Raw genomic sequence first — 16517 nt, 5'->3', positions numbered from 1 at the left:
TTTGCTTCTCCACCCCTCTGCCGCGCCTTCCTCTCTGTCTCTCTCTTCCCCTCCCGCAGCCAAGGCTCCATTGGAGCAAAGATGGCCCGGGCGCTGGGGATGGCTCTGTGGCCTCTGCCCCAGGCGCTAGAGTGGCTCTGGTCGCAACATGGCGACGGCCAGGATGGGCAGAGCATCGCCCCCAGGATGGGCAGAGCATCGCCCCCTGGTGGGCAGAGCGTCGCCCCACGGTGGGCGTGCCGGGTGGATCCCGGTCGGGCGCATGCGGGAGTCTGTCTGACTATCTCTCCCTGTTTCCATCTTCAGAAAAATGCAAAAAAAAAAAAAAAAAGCGTCAACCTGGAAACACTGAGGTTGCCAGTTCAAAACCCTGGCTTGCCTGGTCAAGGCACATATGGGAGTTGATGCTTCCTGCTCCTCCCCCTTCTTTCTCTCTCTCTCTCTCTCTCTCTCTCTCTCTCTCCCCCTCCTCTCCAAAATGAATAATAAAAAAAAAAGAGTTCCAGCTTGTTTTCAAATGCAAACTCTGCTTGTTGAAGGGATAAGACTGTATTTCCAATGCCTTGCATTTTCACATTGAGCTGGTTCAGATGTTCAGTCATGTCCACGAGATAGTAGAACTTCAGGAGCCACTCAGTGTTAGCTAACTCAGGATGCTCGACATTTTTCATTTCAAGAAAAGTTCAGATTTTGCTCAGACAAGCCATGAAACGGCTGAGCACCTTCCCTCTTGACAACCAACGCACATTGCTATGCAGAAGCAGACCAGGATAATTATTCCCAACTTCATCCAGCAGTGTTTTAAACTGGTGATCATTTAAAGCTCAGGCAACAATAAAGTTGACCACCTGAATGACCAGCGACATCATCTCACCAAGTTGCTTGCCACACATCTGAGCACAAAGTGCCTCCTGATGTAGGATGCAGTGAAAACTTAGGATGGGTTTCTTCATGTTCACGAAGAAGTGCTACGAATCCTCTGTTTTTCCCCACCATGTATGAAGCACCATCAGTACACACCGTAATAAGTTTATCCATCAGTAGATTTTTTTCTTTAGCGCACTCAGTGAAAGACTTGAATTAATACTCCCCTCTTGTTGTCTCTTTCATAGGCAAAACAGCAAGACTTTCCTCACTAGTGTGTCACCGACAGCATACCTTGCAATCACGCTGAACTCGGATAAATGGCTTACATCTGTTGACTCATCCAAAGCGAGAGAAAAGAATGGTGCTGCATTTATGTCCTTCCCTTATGTTGCCTCAATTTGATTTGCCATCATGATAGTATAATCGTGAACAGTTCTTGCCAACAGAGGCATGTCTTTTATTCATTTGATTATCTTGTCTTTATCCGAAAAGTCATCAAAAAGTTCATTGGAAACATCAAGCATGAATGTTTTGGCATACTCCCCATCTGTGAATGACTTTCCGTTTCTCACAATTGCTAAAGCACCAGCAAAGCTAGCTGAATTCCATTCACCTTGTTGGGTCCAAACGCGGAGTTGCTGCTGACTTGCTTGCACTCTGCACAGTAGCTCTTGACATGCTTTCTTCCTGCTGTCCCTCGCTGGATATTTTGATGCAAATGTAGTATGGCGTGTGTCAAAGTGCTGTTTTATATTTGACTGTTTCATCGATGCAATTTTATCATTGCATATTAGACACAGTGCAGAACCTGCTCTCTCCACAAAGGCGAATTCCTCTGTCCATTCCTGCTGAGAAGTACGATACTCCTCATCTTTTTTTCTTTTAGTCATCTTCTTCGTCAAAAGGGTTTCTGCAATTAGCTAGCTGACTACTTGATTAAAAGGAGGGAATTTACTTCCTGACCTCACAATGACCCGTGTACATTAGGCATTATCCAATAAAAATTTGGTGTTGTCCCGGAGGACAGCTGTGATTGGCTCCAGTCACCCGCAACCATGAACATGAGTGGTAGGAAATGAATGGATTGTAATACATGAGAATGTTTTATATTTTTAACATTATTTTTTTTATTAAAGATTTGTCTGCGAGCCATATGCAGCCATCAAAAGAGCCACATCTGGCTCGCGAGCCATAGGTTTCTGACCCCTGCTCTAGCAGATGTTTTTAACCTTAAATGGAAAGCCCATGCTTTACTTGGATGCGTGAAAAAGGCTACTTTGCATGTGATGGCAGGAAAGGTGTCAGGATTTTTACTCTCGCTCTTCATTTTTATTGACTTTTCTGATTTCAGTGTCTATCAGCAACCACTCTTTGGTGATTATATCTGTAGGATGCACAAGAAAGGACATGGGTCGCTTGAGATCATACTTCAGGATGTAGGAAAATCCAAGATCAAGGCACTTGTGGATTTGGTGTCTGGTGAGGGCCAGCTTCCTGGTTTACAGATGTCTGCCTTCTCGTTGTAACCTCACATGGTGAAAGGTTGATACTATTTTTATAAAATTACAAACAGCTAAAATTGAACAATATTTTCAGGAGTTCTATAGATGTGAGAAAACTATATATGTATAGCCTTGGCCTGGTAACTCAGTTGGTAAGGGTGTCCTCCAGTTATATCAAAATTATGGGTTCAATGCCTAGTCAGGGCACATATAAGAATCAACCAATTAATGCATAATTAAATGGAAGAGCAAACTGATGTTTCTCTCTTTCTCTCCCTCCCTTTCTTCTCTGTCTCTGTCTCTGTCTCTGTCTCTTTCTCTCTCTCTCTCTTTCAAATCAATACATAAGCCTGACCTGTAGTGGTACAGTGGATAAAGTGTAGACCTGGAATGCTGAGGCCACTGGTTAAAATCCTGGGCTTATTTATTGATTTTAGTTTTTATTTTTATTGTTTTAGATTTTATTTACTGTTTTTAGAAAGGATAGAGAGGGAAAAGAGGGTTGTGAGGAGCGGGAAGCATCAACTCATAGTAGCTGCTTCTCATATATGCCTTGACTTGGCAAGCCCGGGGTTTCAAACAGGCGACCTTAGCATTGCAGGTTGATGCTTTATCCACTGTGCCACCACAGGTCAGGCTTTTTAATTAATTCATTTATTTTAGATTTTATTTATTGAAAAAAATTTTTTAATTATAGCTCCGGCCAGATAGCTCTCAGTTAGTTAGAGAGTCATCCCCATACGCAAAGTTTGTAGGTTTAATTCCCAGTCAGAGCACATGCAGAAACAGTTTGGTCGATCTCTCGATCTCTCTCTCCCCCTTCCTCTCTAAATAAAAATTTAAAAATCTATATATGGATATAAACAAGTTTCAGGACAGTGGATACCTAGTGTTGGGGGGAGGTGGGGGTTCTGATGGCGAAGGGGAACATAAGAAAGCATAAATTAGTAGGAAAGTTGGGGTGATTGGTACATGGGTATTGATTACTTCTATCTATCAATCTCTCTCTCTTTATCTCTCTTTTTATCTTTAAAATAAATCAGTGCCTGACCTGTAGTGGCGCAGTGAATAAAGCATCAACCTAGAATGCTGAGGTCACCAGTTCGAAACCCTGGGCTTGCCCCGTCAAGGCACATATGAGAGTTGATGCTTCCTGTTCCTCCCCTCCGTCCTCCTTTTAAAAATGAATAAATAAAATCTTAAAAAAATAAATAAGTAAAATAAAATAAATCAGTGAACCTGACCTGTGGTGACACAGGGGATAAATCATCAACCTGGAATGCTGAGGTTGCCGTTTCAAAACCCTGGGCTTAATAATAGGAAAAGGTATATATGAGAAGCAACTACTACTACGAATTGATGCCTCCCCCTCCTCCCAACCCCCTCTCTCCTCTCTCTAAAATCAATAAATAAAAACTTAAATTTTTTTTTCATTTATTGATTTTAGTGAGAGAGGAAGGGAGGGAGGGAGAGAGAAACAGGAACATCAGTTCCTGTATGCATCCTGACTGGGGATCGAACCAGCAACCTCTGTGCTTCCGGATGATGCTCTAACTAACTGAGCTATCAGGCCAGGGCAATAAATAAAATCTTTAAAAATAAAATAAAATAAATCAATGAGGGTCATGTGTGGACCAATGATGAAAGCAAATTAAGAACCAAGGATTATGGTAATTCTACTTCTGTTCATTTGAGTTTGTTGTTGCTGCTGTTGGTTAAGTTATGTAAGCATGTGATCTAAAGAAGCAGAGTTCTGCAAAGTTTTAATGCTAACTAGTGGTCCCAGCTCCCACTTTTTTCTAGTCCTACTCTCCAGATAGAGCAACATTCAACATGCAAACTATTTAAACTAATTTTGATTTATCTCCATGTCTCTAAGCAACATTCTCTTATGGCTACTTCTTGATTTATTCATTTTTAGGCATGAACTATTGATGGAAGTCAATGGAGTAGATTTAGCTCTCTCCTCTATCTATCTCAGCCTCACAGACTATTCCTTTTTAAAAAATTTTTATTTATTAATTTGAGAGATAGAGAGATTGATTTGTTGTTTCACTCATATATGCATTCATTGGTTGATTCTTTTTAAAAATTTATGGTGTTGACATGGTTTCAAGTATCCCAGTCAGAATAACACCCTCTGCACACTGCATCGTGTCCGCCAGGGCCCATGCACATTGGTTAATTCTTGTATGTTCTCTGACCATTAATTGAACCTGAGCGTTGGTGGGTGTATTGGGACAGCACTATAACCAACTGAGCTATCCGGCCAGAGATCACAGACTCTTCCTGTTCCTCAAACTCTCATGGTCCCAACAGAGTTACATTATAATTTTCTGTTGTAGTAATAACGTTCAGTGTTCACAATTCAGTCATATCTGAGCCATGATTACTTTTTCTTTTAGGCATAACATTTTGTTTTCCCTAAGTTGTTAACTGTTTCCATTTTTTGTTTAGTTTTCTAAGTTTAATTCATTAATTGAGCCACAAGTTCCCTACCATTTCAGTTTCTTCTCAAAATATTTAGACACATCAGATTTACTATCAATTTCAAGTTCTTGCTGACAGGCCTCCCTAGAGGTACTGATCCTGACTGACTGGTGGCCCTGACAGCTGGGGCAGAGCTGTCTTCCCAGAGTCTCCCTTCCTGGCACATTTCGGGGGCCCCCTTCCCCTGCTCCTGTGTTAGAGATTGTGTTATCTAAATCTCAGGTGTTTCTCTTTCATGGTTTAATATCCTCCCCTTTTAAATTTTATTTATTGATTTGAAAGAGAGAGAGAAAGAGAAAGAGAAAGAGAAAGAGAAAGAGAAAGAGAAAGAGAGAGAAACATCGATTTTACACACATTGGTTGATTCCTGCATGTGCCCTGACCAGGGATTGAACTTGCAACCTTGGTACATCGGGAGGACATTCCAACCAACTGAGCAACCTTGCCAGCCCCTCCCTCCTTTTGATGGAGCACATCAAAAAAACTTAGAACAGAAAATTTTGAGAACTTACATGTCTGAAAACATTTATTCTACCTTCCTGCTTGATTGATAGTTTGGCTCTGTGTTGAATTCTAGGCCGGAAATATTTTCCCTTCAGATATTTGAAGCCCTTGCTCCATTATTAGCTAGCTTACAGCACAGCTGTTACAAAGTTTGAAGCCATTCTGTGCTGACCCATTTTGAGAGATCTGTTTCTTTTCTTTGGGAGCTTATAAGATCTTCTCTTTGTCCCCGGTGTTTTGAAATTTCATGATGATGCGGATCCATTTTTATCTATTATGCTGAGCAGTTGGTGGGCCCTTTCAACCTGAAAACTCTTGTTCCTCAGTTCTGGGAGGTTTTCTGTAATTATTCCCTTGATGATTTTCTCTCCTCTGTTTTTTCCTGTTCTCTCTCTCTCTTTTTTTTTCTGGAACTCTTATAATTCATATATTTCTGGGATGGTTCTCTGATTTTCTTTTTTGTTCCAACTCTTCTAGTGAGAATTTCATTTATGCTCTTATATATTTTTATTTCTTAATATTTATTCATTGACTTTAGAGAGAGAGGAAGGGAGAAAGAGAGATAGAAACATCAATCTATTCCTATATGTGATCTCTTCCTGTATGTGCCCTGACTGGGGATCGAACTCACAACCCTTGTGTAGCTGGATGATGCTCCAACCAACTATTGTGCCAGGGTGGCATGTACCTTTTTTATGGCATTCTGTTCTTGTTTCATGTATGCAGCATTTTCTCTTGTTTATCTGAGAAAATTATTGGTAGGTTTTTAAAGTTTTCTTGTTTCTGCAGTTTCTCTATTTTTGTTTTGTTTCTATCACTCATATAAGAGGCTTTCCTCAATATATAAGCCTTGGTGCCTGCTTATGTTTAAGAGTGAAGGATTGGCCCTGGCTGGCTTGCTCAGTGGATAGAGCATTGGCCTGGTGTGTGAACATGGCAGGTTCGATCCCTGGTCAGGGCACAAATGAGAAGTGACCATCTGATTCTCTTCCTCTCCCTCTCCCCCTTCTCTCTCTTTCTTCCCCTCTCACAGCCAGTGGTTTGATTGGTTCCAGCGTTGGCCTCAGGTGCTGAGGATAGCTCGGTTGATTCAAGCATCAGCCCCAGATGGGGGTTGCCAGGTGGATCTCAGTCAGGGTGCAGGCAGGAGTCTGCTTCACTATCTCCCCTCCTCTCAGTTTAGGAAAAAAAGGGAGGAACTAAAAAGTTATCTTGTACCTCTGGACACATGGTTGAGGTTTGTCAAATGAAAACTTGCCATTAAAATTATCTGGTTGGAAAATTTGTTGGACGAATCCCTGATACCAGATTCCACAGGTCTTTCCTCCTGGGCTGAGCAGATTTTCCAGTGGATATTTTCCCAGTATCTAACCTGGAGGGTAAAGGCCCATGGCCAGTCTTCTAGAAGAAACAGGGCTGGGGTCTCTGTATCCCATGTGCATATTATTAATACTTTAATTCCCCTGATTTCTATGTAGTGCCACTGCCCTTGACTGTGCCTGGTTTTTCCCATAGCAGAAATCCTGTTTTATTTCTTCTTGAAGAAAAAATATAGCCTACCTTTATTTTTTCCAGGGTTGGGGATAGCTAGTCTCCACTAGCATAAATTGGGGACAAGGCTATAGCTATTTCTTTCTTATTTTTCTTTTTTTTTTTTTTTTTTTTTGAGAGAGAGAGTAAATAAGGGAAGAAAAGAGGGAGGAGAGTTGAGAAGCATAAGCATCAACTTGCAGTTGCTTCACTTTTGTTGTTTGTTGATTGCTTCTCATAGGTACCTTGACGAGGCGGTGAGGGGGGCTTAAGCCAAGCCAGTGATCCCTTGCTCAAGCCTGTGACCTTGGGCGCAAGCCAGAGACCTTGGGCTTCAAGCCAGCGACCTTTGGGGTCAAGCCAGTGACCTTGGGATCATGTCAATGATTCTGTGCTCAAGCCTGCAAGCCTGCACTCAAGCTGGCAACCCCACACTCAAGCCAATGAGCTCATGCTCAAGCTGGTGACTTCAGGGTTTTGAACCAGGGATCTCAGCATTCTGGGTTCATGCTCTATCCACTGTGCCACCACCAGTTAGGCTATAGGTGCTTCTTAGGTTTTAATCAGCCCTCATTTTTGTTCCCTTGCCGTCTCTTTAATTTTCAAAGGTCCTCCTGAGCCTTTTGAGGCTCTACAATAGATCATATTGATTCACATGACCCAACGCCAGCGTGGGTCTCAGCTCTCCTGGATGTGCCAAGTCAGTTACCGCCAAGGCATTTGCTTTCTTTCTTTCTTTTTTTAAAAAAATATTTATTTATTTATTGTGGCAGAGACAGAGAGAGTCAGCTAGGGACAGACAGGAAGGGAGAGAGACGAGAAGCATCAATTCTTCGCTGCAGTTCCTTAGTTGTTCATTGATTGATTTCTCATATGTGCCTTGACGGGGGGGGGGGGCAGGGGAGGCTACAGCAGATGGACTGCCCCCCTGCTCAAGCCAGCGGCCTTGTGCTCAAGCTGGTGAGCTCGGGGTCTTGAACCTGGGTCCTCCACATCCCAGTCCGACGCTCTATCCACTGCGCCACGGCCTGGTCAGGCTTTTTGCTTTCCATCTTCCAAAATATTGTAACTGTGGTTTCTTTTTCTCATCATCCCATTTTGTGGGTTTAAATCTTTTAAAAAATGCTTTAATGCCTTTTCACAAAAGAATTCTTTTTTTTATTTTATTTTTTCTGAAGTGTGTGAGTGTGGGGGGAGGCAGACAGACAGACTCCCGCATATGCCCAACTGGGATCCACCCAGCATGCCCACCAGTGGGCGATGCTCTGCCCATCTGGGTCATTGCTCCATTGCAACAGGAGCCATTCTAGCACCTGAGGCAGAGGCATGAAGGTGTCCTCAGTGTCCCAGCCAACTTTGCTCCAATGGAGCCTTGGCTGTGGGAAGGGAAGAGAGAGATAGAGAGAAAAGTGAGAGGGAAAGGTGGAGAAGCAGATGGGTGCTTCTCCTGTGTGCCCTGACCAGGAATAGAACCTGGGATTTCCACACAACGGGCCAATGCTCTACTGCTGAGCTAACTGGCCGGGGCCAAAAAAAATTCCTTTTTTGAAGTTTTAGTAGGATTTTAGGAGGGAACCCAATTAGATATCTGTTTTTTGTTTTAAGCAAGAGAGAGTCAGATAGACAGTGACCGATAGGAAGGGAGAGAGATGAAAAGCATCAACTCATAGTTGCAGCACCTTAGTTGTTCATGATTGCTTGCTCATATGTGCATTGACTGGGGGTGGGGCTCTAGCTGAGCCAGTGACCCCTTGCTCAAGCCAGAGATCTTGGGCTCAAACCAGTGACCTTTGGGCTTAAGCCAGAGACCATGGGATCATGTATATGATCCCACACTCAAGCCAGCAACCCTGCCCTCAAGCTGGTGAGCTCATGCTCAAGCTGGCGACCTTGGGGTTTCAAACCTGGGCCTTCAGTTTCCCAGGCCAATGCTCTATCCAACGTGCCACAGCCTGGTCAGACTAGATAGCTGTTTAATTCACAATCTTTTTAAAAGCTTTTTAAAAAATTGAATTGAGAGAGAGAGAGAGAGAGAGAGAGAGAGAGAGAGAGAGATTCACTGATTTGTTGTTCCACCCACCTATACATTCCTTGGTTGATTCATATATGTGCCCAGAACAGGGATCGAACCTGCAACCTTGGAATATCGGGATGATGCTCTAACAAACTGAGCTATCCAGCCAGGGCCAATTCACTACCTTTTTTTTTTTTTTTTTCAGAGACAGAGAGTCAGAGAGAGGGATAGATAGGGACAGACAGGAACGAAGAGAGATGAGAAGCATCAATCATCAGTTTTTCGTTGCAACACCTTAGTTGTTCATTGATAGCTTTCTCATATGTGCCTTGACCGCGGGCCTTCAGCAGACCGAGTGATCCCTTGCTCAAGCCAGCGGCCTTGGGTCCAAGCTGGTGAGCTTTGCTCAAACCAGATGAGCCTGCGCTCAAGCTGGCGACCTTGGGGTCTCGAACCTGGGTCCTCTGCATCCCAGTCTGATGCTCAATCCACTGTGCCACTGCCTGATCAGGCCAATTCACTACCTTTAATAGAAGACTTTATTACTATTATTACTACTTTTGAATAGATAGTACATGTATAAGTTACAAATTTCTAAAGGTTTAAAAGAAAAAGAGTACACATAGGAAGTAAATCCCCTTCCCACCCCTGCCCTAAAGTTACTATTATCATTTTCTTGCATGACAACAACTATTTGAGGGCAGGGTATATATCTAGTAAGATGAACCATTAATCTTGAGAGTAAGAGGATCTGGCTTTAAAAATACTTGTCAAAGACAGGTCCCTGACCTTATGGGACTTCTCTTTTCTGCAGGGCAACATGATGTGTTAACAAGGAACAAGTATAGTCATATCCCTTTGAAAGTTCCTTTTTCTTTTAGGCAGTGGTGGGATTCAAATAATTTAACAACTGGTTCTTTGCCCCAAAGACTGTTTTTTTGTTGTTGTTGTTTTTTTGTATTTTTCTGAAGTTGGAAACGGGGAGGCAGTCAGACAGACTCCCGCATGCGCCCAACCGGGATCCACTCGGCATGCCCACCAGGGGGCGATGCTCTGCCCATCTGGGGCATTGCTCTGTTGCAACCAGAGCCATTCTAGCGCCTGAGGCAGAGGCCATAGAGCCATCCTCAGTGCCTGGGCCCACTTTGCGCCAATGGAGCCTTGGCTGTGGGAGGGGAAGAGAGAGACAGAGAGGAAGGAGAGGGGAAGGAGTGGAGAAGCAGATGAGCGCTTCTCCTGTGTGCCCTGGCCAGGAATCGAACCCAGGACTCCTGCATGCCAGGCCAACGCTCTACCACTGAGCCAATCGGCCAGGGCCCCAATGATTGTTTTAAGTATAAAAAAATGATACACTGAAAGGTAGTTTATTATTTCATGAATTTAACACTTAAATAAGAACAATAAAAGAGGTACACAAAACTAGATTATGCTATGAGTTTTAAATATTAATGAAAAAATATTAAATAATACCTGACAAAACAATAAAACTGTTATTTTTTAAAATTATTTTTATTTATGTATCCATTTTAGAGAAGAGAGACAGAGAGAGAGAGAGAGAGAGAGGAGGGGGGAGGAGCAGGAAGCATCAACTCCCATATGTGCCTTGACCGGGCAAGCCCAGGGTTTTGAACTGGTGACCTCAGTGTTCCAGGTCGACGCTTGATCCACTGCGCCGCCATAGGTCAGATCAACAATAAAGCTGTTATTTAAGATATTTCCATATTACTTCTTGATTGGTGTCCTCACTTGCAATATTTTTCACCTATGAATGGAATGAACATTACTATAGGTGCTTAGAATATGCTGTTGTGCAGATAAACATTAAAAAAGAGTAAGAAATGTAAATTTGTGATTTTCACATTGGGCAGCTGCCCTGGCGCCCACCTTAGTAACCGTGATTACAAGTGCCATTTTAACAACCATTTCGCCGAACTCAACATTCTGCGGAACCAGTGCAAATTGGCTGAATCCCACCACTGCTTTGAAGGTTCTAAATCATTTCACTGTTAATAGCTGGCATTTCTCTTAGGAGTAGGACACGGCTCCTTAATACTTTACCCATTTTTCAAAGGAGAAAAGTGAGACTCAGAGAAGAGAAGTGACTGTCTGAAGTCACCAGGAAATAGGCTGGGGAACTGAGATTCAAAAAGCAGGCATTAGAACTCAGCATTGTGTAAAGCACATCTGGACTGGAAGGGCTAGTTTTTTAAAGTGGTCTGCAGGGCATCTGCTTTGCAATGAACTGAGGAGTTTCTTAAAAATTTAGATTTTGGCCCTGGCCAGATAGCTAAATAGGTTAGAGCAGGGTAGTCAACCTTTTTATACTTATCGTCTGCTTTTGTATCTGTTAGTAGTAAAATTTTCTAACTGCCCACCGGTTCCACAGTAAAGGTGATTTATAAAGTAGGGAAGTAACTTTACTTTATAAAATTTATAAAGCAGAGTTATAGCAAGTTAAAGCATATAATAATAATTACTTACCAAGTACTTTATGTCGGATTTTCACTAAGTTTGGCAGAATAAATCTTTATAGAACAATTTACTATAGTTAAATCTATCTTTTTATTTATACTTTGGTTGCTCTGCTACTGCCCACCATGAAAGCTGGAACGCCCACTAGTGGGCATCAGGGACCAGGTTGACTACCACTGGGTTAGAGCATCATCATGAAATGCAAAGGTGGCTGGTTCGATTCCTGGTCAGGGCACCTACAGGAGCAGCTCGATGTTCCTGTTTCTTTGCCTCTCTCTCTCTCTCTCTCTCTCTTTATTTCCCCCTTCCCCTCTTGCTGGAATCAATAAGTAAAAATTTTAAAAAGAGAAAGGATAAAAGTTAAAAAAAATTCGGACTCTGGGCCCCACCTTATACTGACTGAATAGGAGTCTTAGTCAATTCATTAATTTGCTTTTTTAGGGAGCTTTCCCAGTGATCTCAGGTGTGCTGAAGTTTAAGAATTGGTATACAGAAAAAATGCTCTGAGTATCCTGAGCAGGGAACAAACAAATTTAAAGAGGCATCAAGGAGAAGGTGGTATATGAGTTTGGCTATACAGGAAGGCGAGATTTAGACACATAGGGAGGTACAGAGGAGGGGCCATATGAGGCTTCATGGAAGATTCAAGCCTGGGCCTTTCACTATCCTTTTCATCCTTTCCATTTTCCTCTTTAGCCTCCTCCTCAAACTTCAAGAGTCTTCTTGGGCTGAACTCAGTAGAAACTTCTGCTCCCTGGGAGCAGGGAGTTGGTGTCCACACAGAGGTGGATTAGCATGTAAAGGACACACAGAGACTAAATAGAGGGCACTCAGTCACAGCCAGATTGAAAGGGACAAAAATAAACAAGAATAGGATAAAAGGTCATAGGTGGACAGGGAAGAACAGGTACAGAATCATGGACATATAAAGGGCACACACAAAGGTTTGATAAACACCAGGCACAGCCCTGGTGGGCTAACTTAGTTGGTTAGAGTGTAGTCCCAATGCACAGAGGTTGCCAGTTGGACCCCTGGTCACGGCACATACAAAAACAGGTATTTCTGTCTGTCTCTGTTTCTCCTTTACTTTCTCTCTAAAATCAATTTAAAAAACAAAAAACAAAACAAAAACCAACACACCAGGCACAGACAGAGCCAGATGTGGAGGACATACACAGAGTGGTAGGTGAGCCGCACAGCAGACAGAGATGGACTCAGGGGAGGCCCCAGATCTGCGAAGGGAGCTGCGATGCAGGCGGCCCCTTAGGGCTGAGGGCAAGGGATCAACCTCAAGTACCTGGCTCTGACTTCCAGGGCCCCGCCCACCTTTCTGTCTCGCTGGCTGCTGCAGAGGGAGGCCAGTCCCCAGGCTGGAGGGCTAAATTTGTTCCTGAAATTGCACCTTGGTCAAGAGAGGGAGATCATCTCCTCCCTTTTATGTCACACTTATTTCAGCTCTCAGATGTTTATGGTTAGGTTTGAAATCTCGCTTCTTTCTGGCTCGCAGCCCAATTTCGTACAGGTCTTTCGGGCCATGACTCTTTTTGGGGTGTTTGATTCTAACTCCAGTTTCAGCCGACTGGGGAACTTCTTCAGTATTTCCTATATCACTTTCCCTTTAAGTTATTTTTCCCCACCCGCCGCCTTCCCAGACTCCCTCTCATTCCCGACATCGCTTGCAGTTTCTAAGAAGACTACATCTCCCATAAATCTTAGCGCCCAAGAGACTAACCTAGGGAACTTCAATTACCGAAATGCTCTCGTATGCACCCCTCCCCCTGCGACTACCGCGGTGACCGATGGGACTTGTAGTCATCTAGGAATTGTTAGGAGATACCACCCCTCAAAAAAACTACTTATCCCAGAAGACCTCGCTCCAGAAGCGGGTTGTCCATCTGTCTTTCTGCGCGCCACTTAATCTTCTTTCCTCGCACTCCAACTCCCGCTGTGCCTTGCGCTGAGCTCCCTGCGGCGGAGAATGGGGCTGTGGTCAATTTTTTTCTGGGAGTTGTAGTTTCTGTTTAGAGCAGCGAGAGGGGGCGGAGTGACTCGGCGGCCATTAGCTGTGTGTAGTTGTCCGAAACTAGGCGCTTAAGTGAAGAGGGAAGCCTCATTCGGCGGATATCAGCTGTGACGATGGGCTCCTGCCGGGGCTAGTTCTAGAGCACGGAGAAGGTGGACTTTACAGTTCCCCGCCCCGCCGAGTGGCGGGGCCCACTAGGCCTCTGGGCATCCCCGGTCTCAAGTAGGCCTTGTCTGCCGGCAAGGGCGCCCCAAAGCCGGGAGGCGCCATGTCGCTGGTTGCTTACGCCAGCAGCGAGGAGAGTGAGCCGGATGAGGGTGAGCCGGAGGAGGAGGAGGCGGCGCCGGCACCTACATCTGGGCCCACCTTAGGGAGCTTGTTCGCCTCTCTCCCTGCACCCAAGGGTCAGGCCTTGTTGCCTCCGCCCCTTCAGGTGCTGGCCCCAACCTTTCCTCCGCCGCTGTTGCTGCCCCCACCCAGCGTAGACCCACGGCTCCAGCCTCCTCCCCCCTTGCCCTTTGGTCTGGGAGGCTTCCCCCCACCTCCAGGCGTGAGCCCGGCTGAAGCTGCGGGAGTTGGGGAGGGGCTGGGGCTGTCCTCGGCCCTCGGCCCTGGCATCAGTCTACCCGCCCCTGGCGGCGGAGCCGGGCCCTCCCTGGGCCTCCCCAAGCCAAAGAAGAGGACAGAGCCCGTGAAGATTGCGGCGCCAGAGCTGCATAAGGGGGATGTGAGTATGCGGAGAGGGCACCCCTAAACTGTCCGTCAGGTGTGGGCATGGGCTCAGCTGTAGGAAAGACTCCCTCCTATAAACGCTTCCGTTGATCCCAGACCACTGGCTTCCTGGTACAGGGCAATTAATTGAGCTGAAGTTTGTCAGCTTTAGGGAGTTAAGGTATTGGTCCATGCGGACTTCTCGAAGCTGGACCCGCCTGCAGAAGGGCCAGAATCATCACTTGGCCCTGACAGACCCAGAAGCTCAGGTCCAGGGACACTTGGTTCGGTTCCTCGTTTTGCATCCTCACCTTGGGCCAGGTACCCCCCCCCCCCCCCCGTTATGCTGAGACAGCATAAAATCTGGCACCTGAAGAAGTGGCAGGAGACAGGATTTTTGAGCCCTTGATGAACATTCGAGACTAACCTCTTCCTGTGCCTCTGAATTTAAAAGCATCAGTGTGAATGAAAAGGGTAGGAATCCTGGATTCTATTTTTGAGGGAATTTGGGGGAGAAGTTGACTATTTGTTGAGTTCAGATCCTTTGGGCAGGCTTTGGCGTTTCAGTTGTGACAGACTTCTGGGAGATAATCTTCTAATTTTTACAGATGGAAACGTGTTCAGCATGTAAGATCTTACCTGGTAAAGGGCAGCGTGATTAAGAACTGATTCTGTCTGATCCAGGTCTGTGCTTCGGCTCCATCATTTGGGTATCTCGTCAAGACTAAGTGAATTAGGATGCTTGGGTACTATTTTCAGAAGAGTCAGTCAAGCTTATGTTTTCTGTATATTAGAACAGAAAACTAGAAAACTTTTCTGGAGTGTGTACTTTGGGGATAAAGGAGATATTAAGCCTTGAGGCAGGTGGTGGTTTAGAGTTATCCTGAGTTCCTTCCTTTCTCTTTCTTCTGTTAAAGGTTAACCAGTCAATCCCTGGCTTACCTTTGGTAACCCCCCAAGTGAAGCTTGTTCTTTTCTTACTGCTTATAATCAGGCTTCCAACACTGCCTAGGAGCCATTTCCAATTTTAGCACTTGCTGGTCCCTAAGTTTCTTCCTCAGGCATCCTAATGTTCTCTCCCTCATATCTTTCAAGTCTTGGGTTAAAAGATGTGTTCTTAGGTCCTGATGGGGTAGTTCAGTTGCTTAGAGCATTGTCTGGATACACCAAGGTTGTGGGTTCGATCCCCCGGTCCAGGCGTATACAACGAATGCATAAATAAGTGGAACAACTAACTGATGTTTCTCTATCCTTTACCCGTTCCTCTCTTTTTTTTTTTTTTTTTTTACAGAGAAAGAGAGTCAGAGAGAGGGATAGACGGACAGACAGACAGGAACAGAGAGATGAGAAGCATCAATCATTAGTTTTTCGTTTTTAGTTGTTCATTGATTGCTTTCTCATATGTGCCTTGACCGTGGGCCTTCAGCAGACTGAGTAACCCCTTGCTGGAGCCAGCGACCTTGGGTCCAAGCTGGTGAGCCTTGCTCAGACCAGATGAGCCTGCGCTCAAGCTGGCAACCTCGGGGTCTCGAACCTGGGTTCTTGGCATCCCAGTCCAACGCTCTATCCACTGCGCCACCACCTGGTCAGGTCCTTCCTCTCTTTCTAAAATCAAGTTTAAAAAGAGACCTTTTCAGTGAGGACTTCCTAGCCTACTTATTTATTTACATATTTTACTTACTGATTTTTAGAGCGAGAGGAGAGAGGAGAAGCAGGAAGCATCAACTTGTAGTTGCTTCTCATATGAGCCTTGTTCCGGCAAGCCCAGGGCTTCAAACTGGTGACCTCAGCGTTCCAGGTCGACGCTCTGTCCACTGCTCGCCACAGGTCATAGCCTACCTATTTCTTTGCAACCCCCTATCACCCACTCTTCCCTACTCCTTTGTTTTATTTTTCTTCATGGCACTCACCACTATCTAACTTACTGGATATTTCATTTGCCTCTCTCATGCTGCTAGTATGCGAGCTCCACAAGGCAGGGTTTATGGTTTATTTTATTCACTGCTCTGTCTCCAGTGGTTAAAACAGGGGTCCTCAAACTGTGGCCCGCGGGCCACATGCGACCCCCTGAGGCCATTTATCCAGCCCCCACCGCACTTCCAGAGGGGGCACCTCTTTCATTGGTGGTCAGTGAGAGGAGCATAGTTCCCATTGAAATACTGGTCAGTTTGCTGATTTAAATTTACTTGTTCTTTATTTTAAATATTGTATTTGTTCCCGTTTTGTTTTTTTACTTTAAAATAAAATATGTGCAGTGTGCATAGGGATTTGTTCATAGTTTTTTTATAGTCTGGCCCTCCAGTGGTCTGAGGGACAGTGAACTGGCCCCCTGTGTAAAAAGTTTGGGGACTCCTGGGTTAAAACAATGTCTGGCACATACTGAGTACCACCTAAATCTGTTCTG

At 44.7% G+C, this 16517-nt stretch overlaps 1 protein-coding gene across 1 annotated transcript in view; it reads left to right on the top strand.

The window, feature by feature from the left end:
• Positions 1–13443: 13443 nt before the first annotated feature.
• Positions 13444–16517, top strand: part of PRCC (proline rich mitotic checkpoint control factor) — a 45866-nt gene continuing 42792 nt past the window's right edge. Inside the window, exon 1 of the mRNA XM_066362149.1 lies at positions 13444–14129. Within this exon, the coding sequence (XP_066218246.1) occupies positions 13671–14129 (459 nt within the window). The 5' untranslated portion in view covers positions 13444–13670. The remainder of the gene's footprint in view (positions 14130–16517) is intronic.

The sequence above is a fragment of the Saccopteryx leptura genome, chromosome 2 (genome assembly GCF_036850995.1).
Source record: "Saccopteryx leptura isolate mSacLep1 chromosome 2, mSacLep1_pri_phased_curated, whole genome shotgun sequence".
Classification (NCBI taxonomy): domain Eukaryota; kingdom Metazoa; phylum Chordata; class Mammalia; order Chiroptera; family Emballonuridae; genus Saccopteryx; species Saccopteryx leptura.
Note: the sequence above shows the minus strand (reverse complement) of the source record. Positions and strands in the feature narration are given on the sequence as shown.